This window comes from Ornithorhynchus anatinus, chromosome 5 (genome assembly GCF_004115215.2).
Source record: "Ornithorhynchus anatinus isolate Pmale09 chromosome 5, mOrnAna1.pri.v4, whole genome shotgun sequence".
NCBI lineage: Eukaryota > Metazoa > Chordata > Mammalia > Monotremata > Ornithorhynchidae > Ornithorhynchus > Ornithorhynchus anatinus.
Window position 1 is genome coordinate 104,288,284 of NC_041732.1, and position 24,805 is coordinate 104,313,088.

The 24,805-nt window shown below is 55.4% G+C and overlaps 1 protein-coding gene across 1 annotated transcript; it reads left to right on the top strand.

Annotated features, from left to right (window-relative positions):
* The first annotated feature begins 769 nt into the window (after positions 1-769).
* Positions 770-24,389, top strand: NFU1 (NFU1 iron-sulfur cluster scaffold). Its single transcript, XM_029066681.2, has 8 exons — positions 770-856; positions 5,085-5,188; positions 10,966-11,101; positions 13,657-13,723; positions 15,954-16,068; positions 17,549-17,609; positions 20,320-20,494; positions 24,008-24,389. The coding sequence occupies exons 1-8, from the start codon at positions 789-791 to the stop codon at positions 24,050-24,052; spliced, it is 771 nt and encodes a 256-aa protein (XP_028922514.1). The 5' UTR covers positions 770-788; the 3' UTR covers positions 24,053-24,389.
* The last annotated feature ends 416 nt before the right edge of the window (positions 24,390-24,805 follow it).

Sequence of the window (24,805 nt, forward strand, 5' to 3'; positions counted from 1 at the left end):
CCCGCCCAAAATGGGGGAGACAGACGGCAGAGAAAAACAGAACAATACAGAAACACGCAACATCATCCAGAAAAACCGAATCAAGGAGATGTACACCTCGTTCACAAAATAAATAGAGTAATAAATAATATATACAAATAATAATAATGTTGGCATTTGTTAAGTGCTTACTCTGTGCAGAGCACCGTTCTGAGCGCTGGGGGAGATACAGGGTCATCGGGTGGTCCCACGTGAGGCTCCCAGTTAATCCTCATTTGACAGATGAGGGAACTGAGGCACAGAGAGGTGAAGTGACTTGCCCACAGTCACACAGCTGACAAGTGGCGGAGGTGCGATTCGAACCCGTGACCTCTAGCTCCCCAGCCCGGGTTCTTTCCGCTGAGCCACGCTGCTTCTTTCCCCCAGGCCCCGCCCATTGGTTACCATCGCGACCGAGGCCCCGGCCCCAGGCCCCCACAGCCCCGCCCCCGGGCCCCGCCTATTGGTTCCCTTCGCAACCGAGGCCCCGCCCCCACGCCCCACAGCCCGCCCCCAACTCTCGGGCTCCGCCCATTGGTTACCATCGCGACCGATGCCCCGCCCCCAGGCTCCCGCAGCCCCGCCCCCGGGCCCCGCCCATTGGTTCCCCTCCTAGGCCCCGCCCCCAGGCCCTCACAGCCCCGCCCCCGACACCCGGGCCCCGCCCATTGGTTCCCATCGCGACCGAGGTCCCGCCCCCGCGCCGTGGCCCCGCCCCCCTCCCGCCGGCTCTGCGCATGCGTCCCGCGGGCGGGCGGTGCCTCGCCAAGATGGCGGCGGCTGAGGCGGCGCGAGGGGCAATCAGGGCGGCCTCCATGGCGGCGGTGCTCAGCGCCCGGTAAGCCCCAACCTCCTCCTCGCCTCAGGAGAAGCGGCGTGGCTCAGCGGAAAGAGCCCGGGCTTGGGAGTCAGAGGTCATGGGTTCGAATCCCGGCTCTGCCACTGGTCAACTGGGTGACCTTGGGCAAGTCACTTCCCTTCTCTGGGCCTCAGTGACCTCATCTGGAAAATGGGGATGAAGCCTGTGAGCCCTACATGGCAACCTGATGACCTTGCATCTCCCCCAGCGCTTAGAACAGTGCTCTGCACACAGTAAGCGCTTAACAAATACCAACATTATTATTATTATTCTCTGGGCCTCGGTGACCTCATCTGGAAAATGGGGATGAAAACTGGGAGCCCCACGTGGGACAACCTCATTCCCCTGTATCTCCCCCAGCGCTTATTAATAATAATACTAGTGTTGGTATCTGTTAAGCGCTCACTATGTGCAGAGCACTGTTCTAAGCGCCAGGGAGGATACAGGGTGATCAGGTTGTCCCACGTGGGGCTCACAGTCTTCACCCCCATTTTACAGATGAGGAAACTGAGGCCCGGAGAAGGGAAGTGACTCGCCCACAGTCACCCAGCTGACAAGTGGCAGAGCTGGGATTCGAACCCACGACCTCTGACTCCCAAGCCCGGGCTCTTTCCACTGAGGCATGCTGCTTCTCCTCTACCATTCAATGATATTCATTGATCATTCAGTGGTATTGATTAAGTAATAATAATAATGATGTTGGTATTTGTTAAGCGCTTACTATGTGCAGAGCACTGTTCTAAGCGCCGGGGGAGATACAGGGTCATCAGGTTAATAATAATAATAATAGTAATAATAATAATGTTGGCATTTGTTAAGTGCTTACTACGTGCAGAGCACTGTTCTAAGCTCTGGGGTAGATCCAGGGCCATCAGGTTGTCCCACGTGAGGCTCACAGTTAATCCCCATTTTACAGATGAGGTAACTGAGGCCCAGAGAAGTGAAGTGACTTGCCCACAGTCACACAGCTGACAAGCGGCAGAGCCGGGAGTCGAACTCATGACCTCTGACTCCCAAGCCCAGGCTCTTTCCTCTGAGCCACGCTGCTTCCAGGTTGTCCAACATGAGGCTCCCAGTTAATCCCCATTTTCCAGATGAGGGAACTGAGGCCCAGAGAAGTGAAGTGACCTGCCCACAGTCACACAACTGCCAAGTGGCAGAGCAGGGATTAGAACCCATGACCTCTGACTCCCAAGCCCAGGCTCTTTCCACTGAGCCATTGCAGGCTATTGGACTAAGAGCCCGGGAGATAGGATACGAGAGTTTGTAGATATGATCCCGTGGGGGAGTTGGATTTGAAAATAAATTACAAATTGGGGAAATCAACCATTCCGTCGTAGTTCCTGAGCGCTTATTGTGTCTAGATGAGTGTACTAAGCGGTGGGGAAAGTACAGTACAACAGAGTTGGTAAACATGGGCCCGGTTCCCCCCATGTAATAATAATAATGTTGGTATTTGTTAAGCGCTTACTATGTGCAGAGCACTGTTCTAAGCGCTGGGGGAGATACAGGGTCCACAGATTGTCCCTCGTGTGGTTCCCAGTCTTCATCCCCATTTTCCAGATGAGGTCACAGAGGCCCAGAGAAGAGACTTGTCTGCCCGTCTCCCCCGATCAGACCGGGAGCCCGTCAGAGGGCAGGGACCGTCTCTATCTGTTGCCGACTTGTTCATTCCAAGCGCTTAGTCCAGTGCTCTGCACATAGTAAACGCTCAATAAATACTATTGAATGAATGAATGAATGAAAGAGAAGCAACTTGCCCAAAGTCCCACAGCTGACAAGTGGCCGAGCCGGGATTCGAACCCAGGACCTCTGACGCCCAAGCCCGGGCTCTTTGCACTGAGCCACGCTGCTTCTCTGTGAGCAGAGCAGGTTTGTCCCTTCCAAGCGCTTAGTCCAGCGCTCTGCACATAGTAAGCGCTCAGTAAATACTATTGAAGGAATGAATGAATCTAGGCAGCGAGCCTGTTGTTGGGTAGGTATTCTCTGTTGCTGAATTGGACTTTCTGAGCGCTTAGTCCAGTGCTCTGCACACAGTAAGCGCTCATTAAATACGATTCAGTGAATGAACGAGCTTACAGTCTAGAAGAAATAAAAGAGTAAGGATTCATTCATTCAATAGCATTTATTGAGCGCTTACTATGTGCCAAGCCGTGTACTGAGCGCTTGGAATGGACAAATCGGTAACAGGGATGTGGGACTGTGTCCACCAAGTCTGTTGAACTGACATACTGGCCTCTCCCAAGTGCTTAGTGCAGTGCTCCGCACACGGTAAGTGCTCAATAAATTATTGGTGGTGATGATGTGCAGTTATTAAATCGTATTTACTGAGCGCTTGCTATGTGCAGAGCACTGAACTAAGCGCTCGGAATGCACAATTGGGCAACAGATAGAGACCGTCCCTGCCCAGCAACGGGCTCGCAGTCTAAATTTATTCATTCCGTCCCTAAATCCTGTCAGTTCGATTTTCATAAAATTGCTTTCCTGTCCATCCAGACTTAATAATAATAATAATAATGTTGGTATCTGTTAAGCGCTTACTATGTGCCGAGCACCGTTCTAAGCGCTGGGGTAGACATAGGGGAATCAGGTTGTCCCACGTGGGGCTCCCAGTCTTCATCCCCGTTTTACAGATGAGGGAACTGAGGCCCAGAGAAGTTAAGTGACTCGCCCACAGTCACACAGCTGACAAGCGGCAGAGCCGGGATTAGAACTCATGAGCCCTGACTCCAAAGCCCGTGCTCTTTCCAGTGAGCCACACTGCTTCTCTTCTACCACCCTGATCCAAGCACTTCTCCTAATAATAATAATAATGATGTTGGTATCTGTTAAACGCTTACTATGTGCAGAGCACTGTTCTAAGCGCTGGGGGAGATAGAGGGTCATCGGGTTGTCCCAGGTGAGGGTTACAGTTAATCCCCATTTTTACAGATGAGGTCACTGAGGCCCAGAGAAGTGAAGTGACTCGCCCACAGTCCCACAGCTGACAAGTGGCAGATCGGGGAGTCGAACCCATGACCTCTGACTCCCAAGCCCGGGCTCTTTCCACTGAGCCACGACTCATCTTCCCACCCTCGGCTCCTGCGTCGGCCTCCCGGCCGACCTCCCGGCCTCCCGTCTCTCCCCACTCCGGTCCATCCTTCGCTCTGCTGCCGCACCATTTTTTCTACAGAAACGTTCAGTCCACGTCTCCCCGCCCCTCAAGACCCTCCAGCGGTGGCCCGTCCACCTTCGGGTCAAACAAAATCTCATCCCCGCCGGCTTTAAAGCCCGTCCGTCCCCCGGCCCCCTCCGGCCTCCCCTCCCTCCTCTCCTCCTCCTCCGCCGCCGCTCGCCTCCTCCCCGGGCCTCCGGCTCGCCCGTCCCGCCGCCCGCCCCCCGTCCCGCCTCTGTCCTGGACGCCCTCCCGCCTCCAATCCCCCACACGATCCCTCTCCCCTCCTTCAAAGCCTTGTTGCAGACCCGTCTCCTCCAGGAGGCCTTCCCTGACCACGCCCTCCTCTCCTCCCTCTCCCTTCTTCGTCACCCTGACTCCCTTTCTTCACCCCTCCCCCAGCTCCACAGCGCTTACGTCTATATCCCAAACTTATATTAATGTACCTCCCCCGCTAAATGATGACATTTGTTAAGCGCTTACTATGTGCAGAGCACCGTTCTAAGCCCTGGGGGAGATCCGAGGTCATCGGGTTGTCCCACTTGGGGCTCCCAGTCTTCATCCCCATTTGGCAGATGAGGTCACTGAGGCCCAGTGAAGTGACTTGACCAAGGTCACCCAGCTGATGATAATAACCTTGGTATTTGTTAAGCGCTTACTATGTGCCGAGCACTGTTCTAAGCGCTGGGTAGATACGGGGTGATCAGGTTACCCCACCTGGGGCTCACAGTTCTAATCCCTTTATCTAATTTATCTAAACCGATAAGTGGCGAAGGTGGGATTGTAAGCTCATCGTGGGCAGGGACCGGGTCTTCCCGCCGAAGCGCTTAGTACAGTGCTGTGCACACAGTAAGCGCTCAGTACGTGGCTGATTAATGTCCGTCTCCCCCTCTAGACCCCGTGCTCATTGCGAGCAGGGAACGTGTCCGCCGACTCCGTTCTGTTGTCCTCTCCCAAGCGCTTAGTACAGTGCTCCGCAAATAGTAAGCGGTCAGTAAATACCATCGGTCGATTCTATGTTTGTCCTGTAATTATGGTCCTTTTAAAATTTAGATTCTGTCGCAAAACCGTCGGGCTCTTCAGCCCGAGGAAGCAACCGCTCCATCGGGCCGTTCAAAGATCCCGTTTCCTTCACCCGGCAACACTACGGAACGCAGGTGAGGAGCGGCGCGGCCCAGCCGAAAGTCGGTCGGTCGCTTGTGATTATTGAGAGAAGCAGCGCGGCTCAGTGGAAAGAGCCCGGGCTTGGGGGGGGGGGGGGGGGGTCAGGGGTCGCGGGTTCGAATCCCGGCTCTGCCGCTTGTCAGCTGGGTGACTGTGGGCACCTCCCTTCACTTCTCGGTGCCTCGGTTACCTCATCTGTAAAATGGGGCTGAAGACTGTGAGCCCCACGTGGGACGACCCGATTCCCCTGTGTCTACCCCAGCGCTTAGAACGGTGCTCGGCACACAGTAAGCGCTTAACAGATACCAACATTATTATTATTATTCTCTGGGCCGCATTTGCCTCATCTGTAAAATGGGGATGAAGCCTGTGAGCCTCACGCGGGACAACCTCAAGACCCTGTATCTCCCCCAGCGCTTAGAACAGTGCTCTGCACATAGTAACGATTAACAAAGACCATCATTACTATTATTATTACCTCATCTGTAAAATGGAGATTAACTGTGAGCCTCGTGGGACAGTCTGACGACCCTGTATCTCCCCCAGTGCTTAGAACAGTGCTTGGCACGTAATAAGCGTTGAACACAAATACCAACGTTAGTATTATTATTATTAAGTGCCCAATAAATACGATTGAACGAATGCCCAGAAAGCCCCCCGTGGTTGGTCAACTCTCCCTCCCTGAGTGACCCTTGACCCACGTAGCTCCGCCATTTGTCTGCTGTGTGACCTTGGGCAAGCCACTTCACTTCTCTGTGCCTCAGTTACCTATCCCCCCCAGCGCTTAGTACAGTGCCTGGCACATAGCAGGCACTTAAATTCCACAGTTATTATCTTCTAGACTGTGAACCCATTGTTGGGTAGGAATTGTCTCTCTCTGTTGCCAAACTGTACTTTCCAAGCGCTTAGGACAGTGCTCTGCACACAGTAAGCGCTCAATAAATACGACTGAATGGATGAACGAATCTGTCAAATGGGGATGAAGACCATGAACCCCACGTGGGACCACCCGACGACCTCGTATCGCCCCCAGCGCTTCGAACGGTGCTTGGCACATAGTAAGCACTTAAAAAATGCCCTCCTTATTATGGACACTGGAGCCAGTTGGGTTTCGCATAATGTTGGTATTTGTTAAGCGCTTACTCTGTGCAGAGCACTGTTCTAAGCACCGGGGTAGACACAGGGGAATCCGGTTGTCCCACGTGGGGCTCACAGTCTTAATCCCTATTTTGCACATGAGGGAAATGAGGCCCAGAGAAGTGAAGTGACTCGCCCACAGTCACCCAGCTGACAAGCGGCAGAGCCGGGATTCGAACCCATGACCTCTGACTCCAAAGCCCGGGCTCTTTCCACTGAGCCACGCTGCTTCTCCTACCTAATCCAGACTTCATTTATTCAGTTGTATTCATTCATTCATTCGAATTTATTGAGCGCTTACTGTGTGCAGAGCACTGTACTAAGGGCTTGGGAGAGTACGAGAGAACGATAGACAAGTTCCCGGCCCACAGCGAGCTCACGGTCTGGAGGAGGAGACAGAGAGTAATAAAAGTAAAAAAATGACATTAAGGACATTAAGGGGGGGGTGGGGCTGGGAAGGGGGCAAGTCTGGGGGGGGGCAGATATTCATAAAAGTAAAAAAATGACATTAAGCACATTAAGGGGGGTGGGGCTGGGAGGGGGGCACGTAAAGTAAAAAAATGACATTAAGGGGGGTGGGGCCGGGAAGGGAGCAAGTCTAGAGGAGGAGAAAGATATTAATAAAAGTAAAAAAATGACATTAAGGACATTAAGGGGGGGGTGGGGCTGGGAAGGGGGCAAGTCTGGGGGGGGGCAGATATTCATAAAAGTAAAAAAATGACATTAAGCACATTAAGGGGGGTGGGGCTGGGAGGGGGGCACGTAAAGTAAAAAAATGACATTAAGGGGGGTGGGGCCGGGAAGGGAGCAAGTCTAGAGGAGGAGAAAGATATTAATAAAAGTAAAAAAATGACATTAAGGACATTAAGGGGGGAGGGGCTGGGAGGGGGCAAGTCTAGAGGGGGAGGCAGATGTTAATAAAAGTAAAAAAAATGACATTAAGGACATTAAGTGGGGTGGGCTGGGAAGGGGGCAAGTCTAGGGGGGGGAGACAGATATTAAAAGTAAAAAAATGACATTAAGGACATTAAAGAGGGTGGGGCTGGGAGGGGGGCAAGTCTAGAGGGGGAGGCAGATATTAATAAAGGTAAAAAAAGAAATGACATTAAGGACATAAGTGGGTTGGGGCTGGGAGGGGGGATGAATAAAGGGAGCAATTCAGGGCGACGCGGAAGAGAGTGGGAGAGGAGGAAAAGGGGGGCTTAGTCAGGGAAGGCCTCTCGGAGGAGATGGGCCTTCGTTCGTGCGCTTAGTACAGTGCTCTGCACATGGTAAATATGCCCAATCAATACGATCGAATGAACGAATAAGGCTTCGAAGGGCGGGGAGAGTCATCGTCTGGGATCTGAGGGCTTCTCGGCCGGTGCCGCCCCGGGAGAAACAAAAGCAGCTTTCGGCTGAGAAATTGGACCGGGGTTTCCTTGGCAACCAAATCTTGCGCCGACGGGTTTCCTGTGCGATTGACAATCCAGCAGGGGCTGGGCTAGCGCACCCGCTCCTGAGCCTGGCTTGACGCTTCCTCACTTGCGCGGATCACCTTGACCGAAAAGAGAAAATTGTTTTGTTTGTTTTTGGGGGTTTTTAAAAAAAATCATTTTATACAAGGCAGAAGGCCCCCCCCAGGTGTCATCGTGTCGCTCCCTTAAATAGCCCGATTTCATCACGCCGCCACGTGCCTGCTTCGTGACCTTGAGCAAGTCACTTTACTCCTACCCTGTATCTACCCTGTGAGCCCATTGTCGGGCAGGGATCGTCTCTATCTGTTGCCGAATTGGACTTTCCGAGCGCTTAATACGGTGCTCTGCACACAGTAAGTGCTCCATAAATACGATTGAATGAATGAATGAATACCCCAGCACTTAGAATAACAACAATAACAATAACAGTAATAATGTTGGTATTTGTTAAGCATTTACTATGTGCAGAGCACTGTTCTAAGCGGTGGGGGAGACACAGGATCATCAGGTTGTCCCACGTGAGGCCCCCAGTTAATCCCCATTTTACAGGTGAGGTAACCGAGGCACAGAGAAGTAAAGTGACTTGCCCACGGTCACACAGCCGACGAGTGGCAGAGCCGGGATAGTGCTTGGCACACAGTAAGCGCTCAGCAGCGTGGCTTAGGGGAAAGAGCCCGGGCTTAGGAGTCAGAGGTCATGGGTTCTAATCCCTGCTCCGCCGCCTGTCAGCTGTGTGACTGTGGGCGAGTCACTTCTCTGGGCCTCAGTTCCCTCATCTGTAAAATGGGGATTTACTGTGAGCCTCACGTGGGACAACCTGATGACCCTGTGTCTACCCCAGCGCTCTGCACCTAGTAAGCGCTTAACAAATACCAACATAATTATCATCATTCTTAATAATAATAATAATAATAATAATATTGTTGGTATTTGTTAAGCACTTACTAGGTGCAGAGCACTGTTCTCAGCGCTGGGGGAGATACGGGGTCATGAGGTGGTCCCACGTGAGGCTCACGGTCTTCATCCCCATTTGACAGTTGAGGGAACTGAGGCCCAGTGAAGCGACTCGCCCGCGGTCGCCCAGCTGACAGGTGGCAGATCCGGGATTCGAACCCACGACCCCTGACTCCCAAGCCCGGGCTGTTGCCACTGAGCCTCGCTGCTGCATTCTTCTTCTCAGTGCCTCAGTTCCCTCATCTGGAAAATGGGGATTAAGGCCGGGAGCTCCCTGGGGGACAGGGACTGTGTCCAACCCAATTATCTCGTACCCACCCCAACGATCAGAACAGTGTTTGACACTCAGTACCGAACGAGTACCATAATTATCGCTTTTATTATCATCGCTTTAGGCTAAGAGCCGACCCACCTTCCAATTGCCAGTTGGGAAGCGGGGGCAAGGGTTCGGTTCCTGTCGTTCTTATTGAGCGCTTACTACGTGCAGAGGGCTGCGCTGAGCGCTTGGGAGAGGACGAGACGACAGCAGCGATTAGACCGTGAGCCCGTCGTCGGGCGGGGACGGTCTCTATCTGTTCCCGAGTTGTCCATTCCAAGCGCTCAGTCCAGCGCTCTGCACGTAGTAAGCGCTCAGTAAATACTACCGAGGGAAGGAATGAACAGAGAGACACATTCCCTGCCCGCACCGGTCGGCTCCGGGGGCCAAAAATCGATCTATTCCCAGCGGCTTCGGGGACAGGAAGAAACGGGAAGGAAAGGTTTTGGGAAAGACTTTCCAAATTAGCAGGATAATTCAGGAAGAGGAGGGGAGGAGATGAGTGAGGCTACAGGGCTTAGCCCAAGTACCATAATAACAGCGATTAGACCGTGAGGGGACGGGATCGGGCGGGGACGGTCTCTCTCTGTTGCCCAGTCGTCCGTTCCAAGCGCTTAGTACGGTGCTCTGCACGTAGTAAGCGCTCAGTGAATACGATTGAATGAATGAATGATTATAATTTTACCAGCCGTTAAGGGCTTGCACCGGGCCAAGTTAACTCAGCCGGCCGGTCGTGTTTACTGACGGCTTAATGTGTGCGGAGCACTGGACTAAACCCTTGGGAGAGGACAGTGAGCCGATATAATAACTGTGCTATTTGTCGAGCGCTCACTATGTGCCAGGCACTGTGCGCAGCAGTCGGCCGGGGCGGGGAATACAAGCCAGTCGGGCCCCGTCCCGCACGGGACTCCCAGGCTCAATCCCCATTTACAGAGATGAGGCAACTGAGGCACGGAAGAGGTAAGGGACTTGCCCAGGGTCACACAGCGGAGCCGGGTTTGGATGAGGCGCATTCCCCGCCCACGGTGGGCTCTCGGTCGAGAGGGAGAGGCGGCCGTTCGTTGAAATAAATTAATAACGAATGAATTCTTAACGCTAGATACTGTAAAATGGGGGTGAAGACTGTGACCCCCACGTGGGACGACCTTGTATCGACCCCAGCGCTTAGAACAGCTTGGCACATAGTAAGCGCTTAACCAATACCATCATCGTTATTATTAGTATTAATAAATTACTAAGCACTGGGGTAATAGTAATGTTGGTATTGGTTAAGCGCTTACTATGTGCAGAGCACCGTTCTAAGCGCTGGGGTAGACACAGGGGAATCGGGTCGTCCCACGTGGGGCTCCCGGTCTTCATCCCCATTTTACAGATGAGGTCACTGAGGCACGGAGAAGTGAAGCGACTTGCCCAGAGTCACCCAGCTGGCGAGGGGCAGAGCTGGCATTCGAACTCCTGACCTCCGACTCCAAAGCCTGTGCTCTTTCCCCTGAGCCAGAAGGTCGTCGGTTCGGACTGTGTCGGGTCCATGTGGGCGGGGACCGTGACTGCTTAACTGTCCTATTCATTCATTCGTATTTATTGAGCGCTTACTCTGTGCAGAGCACTGGACTGAGCGCTTGGAATGGACAATTCGGCAACAGATAGAGACGCTCTCCGAAGCGTCTAGTAGAGCGCCCCGCACAGAGCGATCGCCCAGTAGATGCGATCGAATGAACGAGTGAAAGTAAGCACTCAATCAATAGGATCGATTGGGCGAAGGAACGAATGAAAGTGGGGTGCGAGGGGTTCAGTCAGCCCAGCGAGGCCAAGATGGCTTTCCGGCGACCCCGGCGTTCTTAACCCCCGTGCGGAATCCGGGCTGACCCGCGTCCCTCTTATTGTTCTTCTCTTTTCCCTCTCCCAGCGAGATCCATGTTCATTCAAACCCAGGATACCCCGAACCCCAACAGCGTGAAGTTCGTTCCCGGAAGGCCGGTGCTGGAGTCACGGACGATGGATTTCCCCACCCCGGCGACCGCCTTCCGCTCACCGCTGGCCAGGTACTCGCCCTCTCCCCCCGCCGTTCCTCGACCGATCGGTCGATCGGTCGATCGATCGATCGGCGGTGTTTCCCGATAACTCCCCCCGGTTTGGCGTCCCGAGACGGACTGTGCTGCCGGGTCTCCATCCCGAGCGGGAAACGGCAACCACGGGCCTCCCCGACTCCAGCCCGCTGGCCGGATAATAATAATAAATAATAATGATGATGGTATCTGTTAAGCGCCTACTATGTGCAGAGCACTGTTCTAAGCGCTGGGGGAGACACGGGACAATCAGGTTGTCCCACGTGGGGCTCACATTTTTTAATCCCCAGTTTTGCAGGTGAGGTAACTGAGGCCCAGAGAGGCGAAGTGACTTGCCCAAGGTCACACAGCAGACAAGTGGCGGAGCCGGAATAACGGTGATGCTATTTGTTAGGCACTTAGGATGCGCAAGGCACTCTGCTAAGCGCCGGGGTGGATCCAAGCAGATCAAGTTGGACACGGTCCCCGGCCCTTGGGGGGTTCACGGTCTCAGCCCCCTTTTTCCAGATGAGGGAACTGAGGCCCAGAGGCGTGAAGTGACTCGCCCGGGGTCACACAGCAGCCGAGGCAGACCTGGGATTAGAACCCGTGACCTGGGAGTCAGAAGGTCAGGGGTTCTAAGGACAACGAAACGGAGTTGGTCGACAAGTTCCCTGCCGACGAGAAGCTGAGAGTCTAAGGGGGAAACAGAGCCCTGCCTACGATAGGCTGTCATTAAGTACTATCAGCTATTGTTTGTGTTCTGTCGTAATTATTGTTATTATTTAATGGTATTTGTCAGGCGCTTCTGGGTGCCGAGCACTGTACTGAGCGCTGGGATAGATACAGGATAGGTTGGAGCCGGTCCCTGGCTGACGTGGGGCTCGCGGCCCATTTGACGGATGAGAAGCGGCCTGGCTCAGTGGCAAGAGCCCGGGCTCGGGAATCCGAGGTCGTGGGTTCGAATGCCGACTCCGCCGCCTGTCAGCTGCGTGACCTGGCGCAAGCCACCTCGCTTCTCTGGGCCTCAGTGACCTCATCGGCAAAATGGGGATGAAGACCGTGAGCCCCACCTGGGACAACGTGATGACCCTGTATCTCCCCCAGCGCTTAGAACAGTGCTCGGCACATAGTGAGCGCTTAACAGATACCAACATTATTATTAGGAGGGAACCGAGGCCCAGAGAAGTGAAGCGACCTTCCCACGCTCACCCGGCAGACAGGCCCGCGTGACCCCCGCTTGGCCGGGCCCCTTCAAAGCCTCCCCGCTCGGGGGACCGTGTCCAACCCGCTGATCTTGCGTGTGCCCCGGCGTTTAGTACAGCGCCTGGCGCACGGCAAGCACTTCGGGAGGGCCGTGAAGAAAAGCTCCGTTGTGCGATCGGAAATGGGCCGGAAACAGGCTGGAGCCTCGGGCCGGACCGAAGGACCGAGGGTGGGAATTCCGGAATGGTTTCCACCGAACAGAATGGAGTGGGGTTGGATGATTTTTAAAGCTCACCTCCTCCGAGAGGCCTTCCCAGACTGAGCTCCCCTTTTCCCTCCGCTCCCTCTACCCCCCCCCCCCCACCTCTCCGCAGCTAAACCCTCTTCTCCCCCCTCTCCCTCCGCTCCTCCCCCTCTCCCGTCCCACCCCCTCGGCACCGTACTCGTCCGCGCGACTGTCTATATCTCCATTACCCTATTTATTTTGTTAATGAGGTGTATCACCCTGATTCTATTTATTCGCTATCGTTTTAATGAGACGTCCTTCCCCTCGATCCCATTTATCGCCGTCGTTCTCGTCCGCCCGTCTCCCCCGCCTAGACCGTGAGCCCGTCGGAGGGCGGGGACCGTCTCGCTCCGTTACCGATCTGTCCATTCCAAGCGCTTAGTCCAGGGCTCGGCACCTCGTAAGCGCTCAATCAATACGATGGAATGAGTGAATGATTTCCGTCTCCCTAAGACCGGATGAACTGGCCGGAAAAACTACGCCGCCGTCGCCGCGTTCCTTACGGCCGAGGACCCGTTTCCGTTACAGTCTCCGTTTCCGGGTTCTTCGAATGAGGAACCCGGAGCTGGCTGAGAGCTACAGAATCGCTCTTAAAAGCGAACCCCGTTTCGGTCGTCCGTAGTCGGCAGCGAAACGGGACGTCGAGTTGCCGCAGAGGGTGGGTTAACCAGTTTTCTGGCTCACCGAAGAACCGGCCAGGCCGGCGTGTTGTCCTTCTGGAATAGTTCCTCGCCGGCGCGGCGCGGAAATAAGGAATCGCTTTCACAACGCCCGGCTCCCAGTCGGGGCACCTTAGCGAGGGGACGGAGCGGCGGTTTTCAAGAGTCATCTCTTTCGAGGGAGCCTTTGGCTCTTCGGTTTTCACTCCCGAAATTCAGCCCATCTATATATATATATATATATATATATATGGTATTTATCGAGCGCCCGCCGGGTGCAGAGCACCGTACTAGGCGTTTGCACCCCACTAAATGCCCCGGGCGTCGGAAGACGGGCCCAGCCCGTCCGGTGTTTGGAAGCCTGATTTCGTCCCTCCGTTTTTCTCTGGCTTTGCTTCCAGGCACCTGTTCCGGATCGAAGGGGTGAAGAGCGTCTTCTTGGGTCCAGATTTCATCACCGTCACTAAGGTAAATGGAGGGAGCAGGACATTCGTTCGTTCACTCTGTCGTACTTATTGAGCGCCTGCTGTGTGCACGGCACTGGACTGAGGTTCGGACGGCACAGTCGGGCAGCAAGGAGAAGCGGCGTGGCCCAGTGGCGAGAGCCCGGGCTTGGGAGTCCGAGGTCATGGGTTCGAATGCCGGCGCTGCCACTTGTCAGCTGGGTGACCGGGGGCAAATCACTTCACGTCGCTGGGCCTCAGTGACCTCATCTGTAAAATGGGGATGAAGACTGGGAGCCCCACGTGGGACAACCTGATGACCCCCTGTCTACCCCAGCGCTTAGAACGGTGCCCTGCACAGAGTAAGCGCTTAACAAATACCAACATTATTATTATAACAAAGGAAATGACGCGGCGGCGTCCGAGCCAAGCCAACCCTCTGCCCACAGACGATGCCAAACCAGCGTTTTATTGCCGAATCTAACCTGGAAAAGCCTTCCAGGAGCAACCTCGGCAGCCTCTCCAATATTCGGTCGTATTTACTGAGCGTCTACTGTGTGCGGAGCACTGTCCTGAGCGCCCGGGGGAGTCCAGTACAGCAATAAACAGGCAGTTGCCCTACCCACGACGAGCTCAGAGTCTAGAGGACCGTTTCTAGCTTACGGGCCGGCAGAAAGAAATCTGTGATGATAACCGCGGTATTGGTTACGCGCTGACCATGTGCCAAGCCCTGACAGCTCGAGTGCTGTGGGACCTTGGACAAGTCACTTCACTTCTCTGGGCCTCAGTGACCTCACCTGTAAAATGGGGATCAAGACGTGGAGCCCCGTAAGGGACGGGGACAGGTTGCCAACCCGATTAGCCCGTCTCTCACCCCGCTGCCTAGTACAGGGCGTGCCGAGGCTCTGAGCTCGGGCAGGAAATGTGTCTGTGGGTTTGACTGGATTCTCCCGAGCGCTTAGTACAGTGCTCCGCACACAGCAAGCGCTCAATAAGTACGATCGATTGACTGACTGACATAGTCAGCGCTTACCGGAAACCATAAAACACTTCGCAGCTCTGGGGTAGGTAGATAATAATAATAACGTGGGTATTTGTTGATAATAATAATAATAATAATAATGTTGGTATTTGTTAAGCGCTTACTATGTGCAGAGCACTATTCTAAGCGCTGGGGGAGACACAGGGGTATCAGGTTGTCCCATGTGGGGCTCACGGTCTCAATCCCCATTTTACAGATGAGGGAACTGAGGCCCAGAGAAGTGAAGTGACTCGCCCACAGTCACAGAGCTGACAAGGGGCAGAGCTGGGATTCGAACTCATGACCCCTGACTCCAAAGCCTGTGCTCTTTCCACTGAGCCACGCTGCTTCTAAAGCGCTTACTATGTGCAGAGCACTGTTCTAAGCGCTGGGGTAGATCCGGGGGTCATCGGGTGGTCCCACGTGAGGCTCACAGTCATCATCCCCATTTTGCAGATGAGGGAACCGAGGCACCGAGCAGTTAAATGACTCGCCCACAGTCACCCAGCTGACAAGTGGCAGAGGCGGGATGCGAACTCATGACCTCTGGCTCCCAAGCCCGGCCTCTTTCCACCGAGCCGCGCTGCTTCTCCGACAGGATAAAGTCCCACGCGGGGCTGGCATTCTAAGTAGAAGAGAGTACAATAATAGTAATAATATTAATTGTGGTGTTTATTAAGTACTCCTTCGGTGCCAAGCACCGTACTGAGCACTGGGGTAGATACGAGATAATCAGGTCCCACGTGAGGCTCACAGTGTTAAGTAGGAGGGAGCGCAGGGATTGAATCCCCATTTTGGGAAGCAGCACGGCTCGGTGGAAAGAGCTTGGGAGTCAGAGGACGTGGGTTCTAATCCCGCCTCCGTCAACGGGCCGCTGTGTGACCTTGGGCAAGCCACTGCGCTTCTCCGGGCCTCAGTTCCCTCGTCTGTAAAATGAGGACGAAGACCGTGAGCCCCCCCCGTGGGACAGCCTGCTTACCCTGTATCTGGCTTAACAAATGCCTTTATTAATATTGTTATTATGAATAACAAGGTCCACGGTTATTATTACCCCATAGTAAGTGCTTACCTAGTGCCACGGTGATGAGTATTTTGACCCTGCTCTGAAAAACCATCGCCTAGGGTTCATCCTTCCAGTGCGCGTTTATTACCGTTCTCCCGCGCGGTCAGTTCACGCGCCACGGCGTCGCCTCGGGTGGGTTGTGACGCTCCCCCCTCCCGCCCCCGCTTCCAGGAGAACGAAGACGTGGACTGGAACTTGCTGAAACCCGACATCTACGCCACCATCATGGATTTCTTTGCCTCGGGCCTGCCGGTGGTGACGGAGGAAGCGCCCTCGGCGGAAGCCGGTACGCCGGGGGGCCGGCTGCGGCCTTCTCCCTTGCCCCGGGCCGCCCTGGGAAGGGTGGGCAATCCCCGGAGGGGTCCAGCGGACCGCCGGATTCATTCGGTGGCATTTAGAGGGCCCTTTGCTCATTTGTCTATATTTTTATTCCCCTATTTATTTCGTTAATGAGGTGTCCATCCCCTTGATTCTGTTGATCGCGACGAAGCCGTCTTGTTTTCGTCAGTCCGTCCCGATGAGACCGTGAGCCCGTCAGTGGGCAGGGATGGTCTCTATCTGTTGCCCCGTTGGCCATCCCAAGCGCTCTGCCCATAGTAAGCGCTCAATAAATACTCTTGAATTGAACGAATGCTTACTGCGTGCAGAGCACCGTCCTGAGCGCTGGGAAAGGACGGTGGGGCCGCGGAGAGGGACGATCCCCGCCCAACGACGGGCTCACCGTCTGGAAGGGGGAGACGGACGACAGAACGGAACAGGTAGACAGGCATCGAGAGCATCGGGATGAGCCTTTCTTCCTCGTGTCATTGATTCGATCGTGTTTGTTGAGCACCGACCTACCTGGTGCAGAGCACTGTGCTGAGCGCTTGGGAGAGGTCGGTACAAGAAGCTGACACACAACGAGCTGACGGTCCAGAGGGAGAGACAGACGTTAATGGGAGGCGGCGTGGCTTAGTGGGTAGAGCCCGGGCCCCGGGAGTCAGAAGGTCGTGGGTTCTGATGATGATAATAATAATAATAATAATAATAATAATGTTGGTATCTGTTAAGCGCTTACTATGTGCCGAGCACCGTTCTAAGCGCTGGGGGCGATACAGGGTCATCGGGTTGTCCCCCGTGAGGCTCACAGTTCATCCCCATGTTCCAGATGAGGTCACTGAGGCCCAGAGAAGTGAAGTGACTCGCCCACAGTCACACAGCTGACGAGCGGCGGAGCCGGGATTCGGACCCGCGACCTCTGACTCCCAAGCCCGGGCCCTTGCCACGGAGCCGCGCTGCTTCTCTGATCCTGGCTCCGCCACTAGTCTGCTGTGTGGCCTTAGGCAAGTCACTTCACTTCTCTGGGCCTCAGTTTCCTCGTCTGGAAAAGGGGGATGAAGACCGTGAGCCCCCCCGCGGGACAACCCGATGACCCCGTATCTCCCCCAGCGCTTAGAACGGTGCTCGGCACATTGTAAGCGCACAGTAAATACCGTCATTATTTCCAGAAGCAGTGTGGCTTAGTGGAAAGAGCCCGGGCTGGGAGTCAGAGGTCGTGGGTTCGAATCCCGGCTCCGTTCCTTGTCAGCTGGGTGACCTCGGGCCAGTCACTTCTCCGGGCCTCAGTGACCTCAGCTGGATAATGGGGATGAAGCCCGGGAGCCCCACGGGGGACAACCTGACGACCTGGTGTCTACCCCAGCGCTTAGAACAGGGCTTGGCACAAAGTAAGCGCTTAACCCATACCGTCGTTATCATCATCTCGATTCCTCTGTGTCCTTTGAAAGCGGCGGAGGAAGAAGACGAAGTGGTAGCGATGATCAAAGAGTTACTGGATACCAGAATCAGGTACCTGCCTTGGTTCGTTCCTTCCTTCGCTCCGTCGTATCCATCGAGCGCGTCCCGTGTACGGAGCACTGGGCTGAGCGCTCGGGAGAGGACGGAGCACGGTAGAACAGATCCATTCCCTGCCCGCAAGGAGCTGACGGTCTAGAGGGGGGAGACAGGCAGGAGCAGAAAGAAATAAATGAGGGAGGCGGACGGAAGCGGCGCGGGGCCGGGAGCGGGGAGGAAGAAAGGGAGCGAGGCGGGGCGACGCGGAAGGGAGGGGGAGGAGGGGAGGGCGCAGTCGGGGAAGGCTTCTTGGAGGAGGTGGGCCTTCGATTAGGCTTTGGGGGGCAGGGGACGATGATGATGTTGGGATTTGTTAAGCGCCTACTCTGTGCAGGGCACCGTTCCAAGCGCTGGGGGAGGTACAGGGTCATCGGGTGGTCCCCCGGGAGGCTCCCGGTCTTCATCCCCATTTGACAGATGAGGTCGCTGAGGCCCAGGGAAGCGAAGCGACCCGCCCACGGTCCCACAGCTGCCGAGTGGCAGAGCGGGGATTCGAGCCCATGACCTCTGACTCCCAAGCCCGGCCTCCTGCCACTGAGCCCCGCTGCTTCTCTAATCAGGGAAGGCCCCTTGGAGGAGGCGGGCCTCGGATAAGGCCCTGGGGGGGGCAGGGGAGAGATTACCGTGTCCAGCACCGTACTGAGCGCTGGGGTAGATCCAAGGTCATCGGGTCGGACCCGGTCCCTGTTCCCCCGTGGGGCTCGCGGTCTTCACCCCCATTTTACAGACGAGGGAACCGAGGCCCAGGGACGTGAAATGACGTCCCCGAGGCCCCGCGGCCGAAAAGGGGCGGAGCCGGGATGAGAACCCGGGTCCTTCCGACCCCCGGGCCCGGCCCTACCCACTAGGCCACGCCGCTCCCCTGGGGTGAGGTGTCGCGGCAGGCCGAGCGCTCTCCGGGGCTCAGATTCATTCAGTCCCATTTACTGGGCGCTTACTGTGTGCTGGGACGGTGTACTCGACGAGAAAGACAGCGTGGCTCCGCGGAAAGAGCCCGGGCTGGGGAGTCGGAGGGCACGGGTTCGAATCCCTGCTCCGCCGCTTGGCAGCCGTGTGACTGTGGGCGAGTCGCTTCACTTCCCTGGGCCTCAGTGACCTCATCTGCAAAATGGGGATGAAGAGTGGGACACCCACCCCACCCCCCCCCCCCACGTGGGACCACCTGATCGCCTCGTATCCTTCCCAGCGCTTAGAACGGTGCTGCTCTGCACATAGTAAGCGCTTAATAAATGCCAACATTATTATTGTTATTACTACTAAGCGCTTGAGAGAGACCGGTTAGATCAGTAAACAGGCACATTCCCTGCCCACAGCGAGCTGACAGTCTAGAACCCGGGCGTTACACAGAAGGAAGCAGCTCCTGGTCACCCCGTGCACGGCTCAGTGGCAAGAGCCCGGGCCCGGGAGTCGAAGGACGCGGGTTCTAATCCCGGCCCCGCCGCTGGTCAGCTGTGTGACTTTGGGCAAGCCGCTTCCCTTCTCCGGGCCTCAGTTCCCTCGCCTGGAAAATGGGGATGAAGACTGTGAGCCCCCCGTGGGACAGCCTCATTTCCTTCATTCATTCAGTTGTACTTATTGAGCGGTTACTGTGTGCAGAGCACCCGGACCGAGCGCTTGGAATGGACAGTTCGGCAACAGGTAGAGACGGTCCCTGCCCAGTGACGGGCTCACACTACCCCGGCGCTTAGGACAGTGCCTGGTACGTAAAGAAGCAGCATGGCTCGGTGGAAAGAGCCCGGGCTTGGGAGTCAGAGGTCATGGGTTCAGATCCCGGCTCCGCCACCTGTCAGCTACGGGACTGTGGGCAGGTCACTTCACTTTTCTGGGCCTCAGTTCCCTCATCTGTAAAATGGGGATGAAGACTGTGAGCCCCACGTGGGACCACCTGATGACCCTGTATCTCCCCCAGCCCGTAGAACAGTGCTCTGCACATAGTAAGCGCTTAACAGATACCAACATCATTATTATTATTATTATTGTTATTGCTCTGCATATAGTAAGTGCTTAACAAATACCAACATTATTATTATTATTATTAAGTGCTTAACGAAGACCGTTTAAAAAATAAAGTACAGAAGCCCAAGGCGATTATGAACCCCAGCCTGGGTGCAAGAGAAGGAATTTAAGGAGAAATTGGAGGAGGGGGCAGGGGGAGGAAGAGGAGGAATTGGAAGGAAGAGGAGGAAAAGGAGAAGGGGAAGAGGAAGAGGAGGAGTTGGAAGGAAGAGGAGGAGAAGGAGAAGGGGAAGAGGAAGAGGAGGAGAAGGAGAAGGGGAAGAGGAAGAGGAGGAGTTGGAAGGAAGAGGAGGAAAAGGAGAAGGGGAAGAGGAAGAGGAGGAATTGGAAGGAAGAGGAGGAGAAGGGGAAGAGGAAGAGGAGGAGTTGGAAGGAAGAGGAGGAAAAGGAGAAGGGGAAGAGGAAGAGGAGGAGTTGGAAGGAAGAGGAGGAGAAGGAGAAGGGGAAGAGTCGGGGGGAGGAAGGCTTAGAAGGAAAGCTAGTGAAACCTTTGCCGGACATGTGGATTTTGGCCTCCTGTTGATTACGGCGGCTGTGGGGTTCGCTGAGCCCCCGCCCTGCGCGAGACGCCGTCCTAAACGCTGGGGTCGACGCGGCGGGCCCCGTCCTCCCCTCCCGCGACCGGGCCGCGTCCCGCGTCCGCCCTCAGGCCGACGGTGCAGGAGGACGGCGGCGACGTGATCTACCGGGGCTTCGAGGACGGCGTCGTGCAGCTGAAGCTGCAGGGCTCCTGCACCAGCTGCCCCAGCTCCATCGTCACCCTCAAGAGCGGAATCCAGAACATGCTGCAGTTCTACATCCCCGAGGTCGAAGGGGTGGAACAGGTGAGTGACCCTAAGGGAGGGCGCCGAGGGTGACGCTGTCACCCGTCGCCGGGGACGGGTCCGTTCGGAATCGGCGCCGAGAGGGGGGGGGGACGGAAAGCCTGAGTTTGTATAAAATTTATTCCGCCCGGCGAATTGAATTATTTGATTATTTAGACGCAGCGAATTGAACTCCCTTTCGGGAGGAATGTGATTATTGCTGGAGTTACAGCTTCCCTAACGGGAGGAATATAATTGTATGACAGGATTAGAGCTTCCCTGACGGGAGGAAGAAGAAGAATAATAATAATAATAATGTTGGTATTTGTGAAGCGCTTACTATGTGCCGAGCACTGTTCTAAGCGCCGGGGTAGACAGAAGGGGATCAGGTTGTCCCACGTGGGGCTCACGGTCTTCATCCCCATTTGACAGATGAGGGAACTGAGGCCCAGAGAAGGGAAGTGACTCGCCCACAGTCACACAGCTGACAGGTGGCAGAGCCGGGATTCGAACCCATGATCCCTGGCTCCGAAGCCCGTGCTCTTTCCACTGAGCCACGCTGAGGAATGGCCTCGCATGTCACCCCCGGGCCCACGCGGGACGAGTCGACTTACGGTTTACTCGCTCGTGGTTCTCTGTTGCCGAATTGTAATACTAATAATAAGGTTGGTATTCGTTAAGCGCTTACTATGTGCCAGGCACGGTAACAATAACAGCGTTGGTATTTGTTAAGCGCTCACTAGGTGCAGAGCACCGTTCTAAGCGCTGGGGGAGATCCAGGGTCATCAGGTTGTCCCGCGGGAGGCTCACGGTCTTCATCCCCATTTGACAGATGAGGTCACTGAGGCACCGGGAAGTGAAGTGACTTGCCCCCAGTCACGCAGCTGACGGGCGGCAGAGCCCGGATTCGAACCCGTGACCTCTGCCTCCCAAGCCCAGGCTTGTGCCACTGAGCCACGCTGCTTCTCACATTCCAAGCGCTTAGTCCAGTGCTCTGCGCATAGTAAGCGCTCAATAAATACCATTGAATGAGCGAATGAACACGGTGAGGCGGCTCCCTCTCACCCACGTGTCCGCCCCACCTGGGAGGAATCCACCTGGGCGGTTCAGCGCTTAGAACAGTGCCTGGCACATAGGAAGCGCTTAACGAATGCCATTATTACTGTTATTAAATCCACTTACGTGCTACTCGCACTTGGTGAGGGGGCTCGCGTCCCACTCGGGAGGAATCTACTTAAACGGCTGGATGGGAAGCAGCGTGGCTCAGTGGCAAGAGCCCAGGCTGGGGACTCAGAGGTCCTGGGTTCGAATCCCGGCTCGGCCGCCTGTCAGCTGGGTGGCCGCGGGCGAGTCACTTCACGTCCCTGGGCCTCAGTTCCCTCATCTGTCAAATGGGGATGAAGACTGGGAGCCTCCCGTGGGACCACCTGACGACCCTGTATCTACCCCAGCGCCTAGACCAGGGCTCTGTACATGGTAAGCGCTTAACGAACGCCAACATTAAACGTTCCACGCCCGGGGTGAAGCGCCTGGCGTCCAGCCCCACGGGCATCGAGCGGGACGGGACCCTCCCCCACCCCCCGGCCCCTGGCGCGGCGCGGCCTCCTCACGCCCCGGGCAGAGGCGACCCGCATCCGCCGCCCAGGAGGGCGGAGGCCGCGGGGATTCCTCACCTCTCCTCCGGGCCGTTCCGCCTTCTGGCCTCAGTTTATCCAGTCTCAGCCCTCCCCCCTCCTCCGTCCCTAATGTGCTCGGCCCGGGGGCGAGGGTCACCGTCCGTATTCCCGGCTCGGGCTGTCAATCTGGCAGTTCGGGTTGCGGGGACGGTAGCCCACCCTCGCTTCCCAACCCGGCCTGCTGTTCTCAGGAGGTCACGAGCTTGAGACGGTCGGTACCCCGGCTCACCGCCGCTGGCCCGGTGGCTAGAACCCGGGCCCGGGGGGCAGGAGGTCACGGGTTCCAGTCCCGGCTCCGCCAGCCCGCCTGCTGCGTGGCCTTGGGCAAGCCGCTCCCCTCGCGGCTCGGCGGAAAGAGCCCGGGCTTCGGAGTCAGAGGTCGGGGGTTCGAAATGATGGTTCGGTGGCGTTCTTACCGTTCGCGTGGTCGAGTCCAAAAGCGAAATCAAGTGGCAGCAACAGAGGCAGAAGGGTTTTCTTCTTTGTATCGCAGAGTTAATACAGATCTGTGTGGGTGAGGGACAGACGGAGTCTGGCACCCTAAAAGCGGGGGGAAGGGATGTTCCGGCAGCCTGGTTTGAGGAAAACGAGGAAGGTGAAGGGAAAATGGAGCCCGAAGACAAATTGGAGTAAGGCTAGCTGAGAGTTGGCCTCCACGGTGTGATGACGATAATAATCCCGATTCCCCGGGTTGAGGAAGACAAGGCGGACGAACGGAAAATGGAGCCCGAAAACAGAATGGAGCAAAGCTAGCTAAGAGTCGGCCTCCACGGTGTAATAATAATAATGATAATGTTGGTATTTGTTCAGCGCTTACTATGTGCAGAGCTGTTCTAAGCGCTGGGGGAGATACAGGGTCATCAGGTCGGCCCACGTGGGGCTCACGGTCCCCATCCCCATTTGACAGATGAGGTCACCGAGGCCCAGAGAAGTGAAGTGACTTGCCCGGAGTCACCCAGCGGACAAGCGGCGGAGCTGCGATTTGAACCCGTGACCGCTGACTCCCAAGCCCGGGCTCTTTGCACTGAGCCACGCTGCTATCATTACTTGATAGTAATACTGCTGATGCCTTCATTCGGTCATATTTATCGAGCACTTACCGTGCGTGGAACACTGTACTAAGCGCTTGGAAGGTACAAGAAACAGCGTGGTGCAGTGGGTAGAGCCCGGGCCTGGGAGTCAGAAGGACCTGGGTTCTCATCCCGGCTCCGCCACTGGTCTGCTGGGTGTGACCTTGGACAAGTCTCCACTTCTAGCAGCGTGGCTCGGTGGCAAGAGGCCAGGCTTGGGAGGCAGAGGTCATGGGTTCGAATCCCGGCCCCGCCCCTTGTCAGCTGGGTGACTGTGGGCAGGTCACTTCCCTTCTCTGGGCCTCAGTGACCTCATCTCTAAAATGGGGACTAAGACCGTGAGCCTCACGTGGGACAACCCGATGACCCTGTATCTCCCCCAGCGCTTAGAACGGTGCTCTGCACATCGTAAGCGCTGAACAAATACCAACGTTATTATTATTATCCTCTCCAGCGCTTAGAACAGTGCTTGCCACATAGTAGGCACTTAACAAATACCAGATTATTATTATTCTCTGGGCCTCAGTGACCTCGTCTATAAAATGGGGGTGAAGACCGCACGCCCTCCGGGGGACGGGGACCGGACCCAACCTGGTTAGCTTGGATCTACCCCACCGCTTAGTACAGTGCCTGGAACATAGTAGGCGCTTTAACAAATGCCATAAAAATAATAATACCAGTGATGATCGAGCGATTTAAGAAGGAGGCTGGGAGAGGACCTCCGCGATCGGTGGAAAGAAAGAGAAGTTTCGGATTAACCTCCTGAATTCCTTTTGTTTTGATTTTAGGTTGTGGATGATGAAGATGAAGAAAAAGAAATAAAATCTCCTTGAACGCTCTGGAGCTTCCCGAGCCTACGTATTCTGGTTTTCTTTTTATTCTCTCTGTACTAGGCTTTTCCGGTTGGATTCCGAAGGCTCAATAAAACGGGCCGTTTTCTTCAGAGAACAGTATTTAAATTGAATCTCACCCACAACAAGAGAGAAAATGCCTTTATTAAAAAAAACCCCTGGCAGTTCTGCTGAAAACTCTTCTTTTTTCCTTTTGTCATATATTTGTGTTCAAAAATCTCCCAGGGCAGCATTATCCGTACCGTCACTGGGTAAGCGGTGGAATGATTTTGAGTTTCTCGTCGTTAGCGTAAATTATTAAACGGTTGCCGGAACTGTGGTCCTCTTGCATTGGTTTCAGCGGGCATTGAATAGATACCGATTTATTAATGATTCCGGTATTGATGATGCACGTATAGGCACAATATCGGGGAGGCGGCGGAGCTTCGTGGAAAGAGCCCGGGTTTGGGAGTCAGAGGATGACTTGCCTGCTGTGTGACCTAGGGCGGGCCACTTCACTTCTCTGGGCCTCGGTTATCTCATCCGTAAAATGGGGATAAAGACCGTGAGCCCCCCGTGGGACAACCTGATGACCCTGTATCCACCCCAGCGCTTAGAGCGGTGCTTGGCACATAGGAAGCGCCCAACAAATACCATCATTTCTGTTATTACCGAGCGTCGGGGCGGATACTCCCGAAGCAGCGTGGCTCAGTGGAAAGAGCCCGGGCTTTGGAGTCAGAGGTCATGGGTTCGAAC

Bases quoted from the DNA above. Each gene is read 5' to 3' on its own strand.
- NFU1 (XM_029066681.2), top strand. From the start codon at position 789: ATGGCGGCGGCTGAGGCGGCGCGAGGGGCAATCAGGGCGGCCTCCATG. The intron at 13,724-15,953 runs GTAAATGGAGGG...CCCCGCTTCCAG, and splicing joins ATTTCATCACCGTCACTAAG to GAGAACGAAGACGTGGACTG. The intron at 17,610-20,319 runs GTACCTGCCTTG...GTCCGCCCTCAG, and splicing joins TTACTGGATACCAGAATCAG to GCCGACGGTGCAGGAGGACG.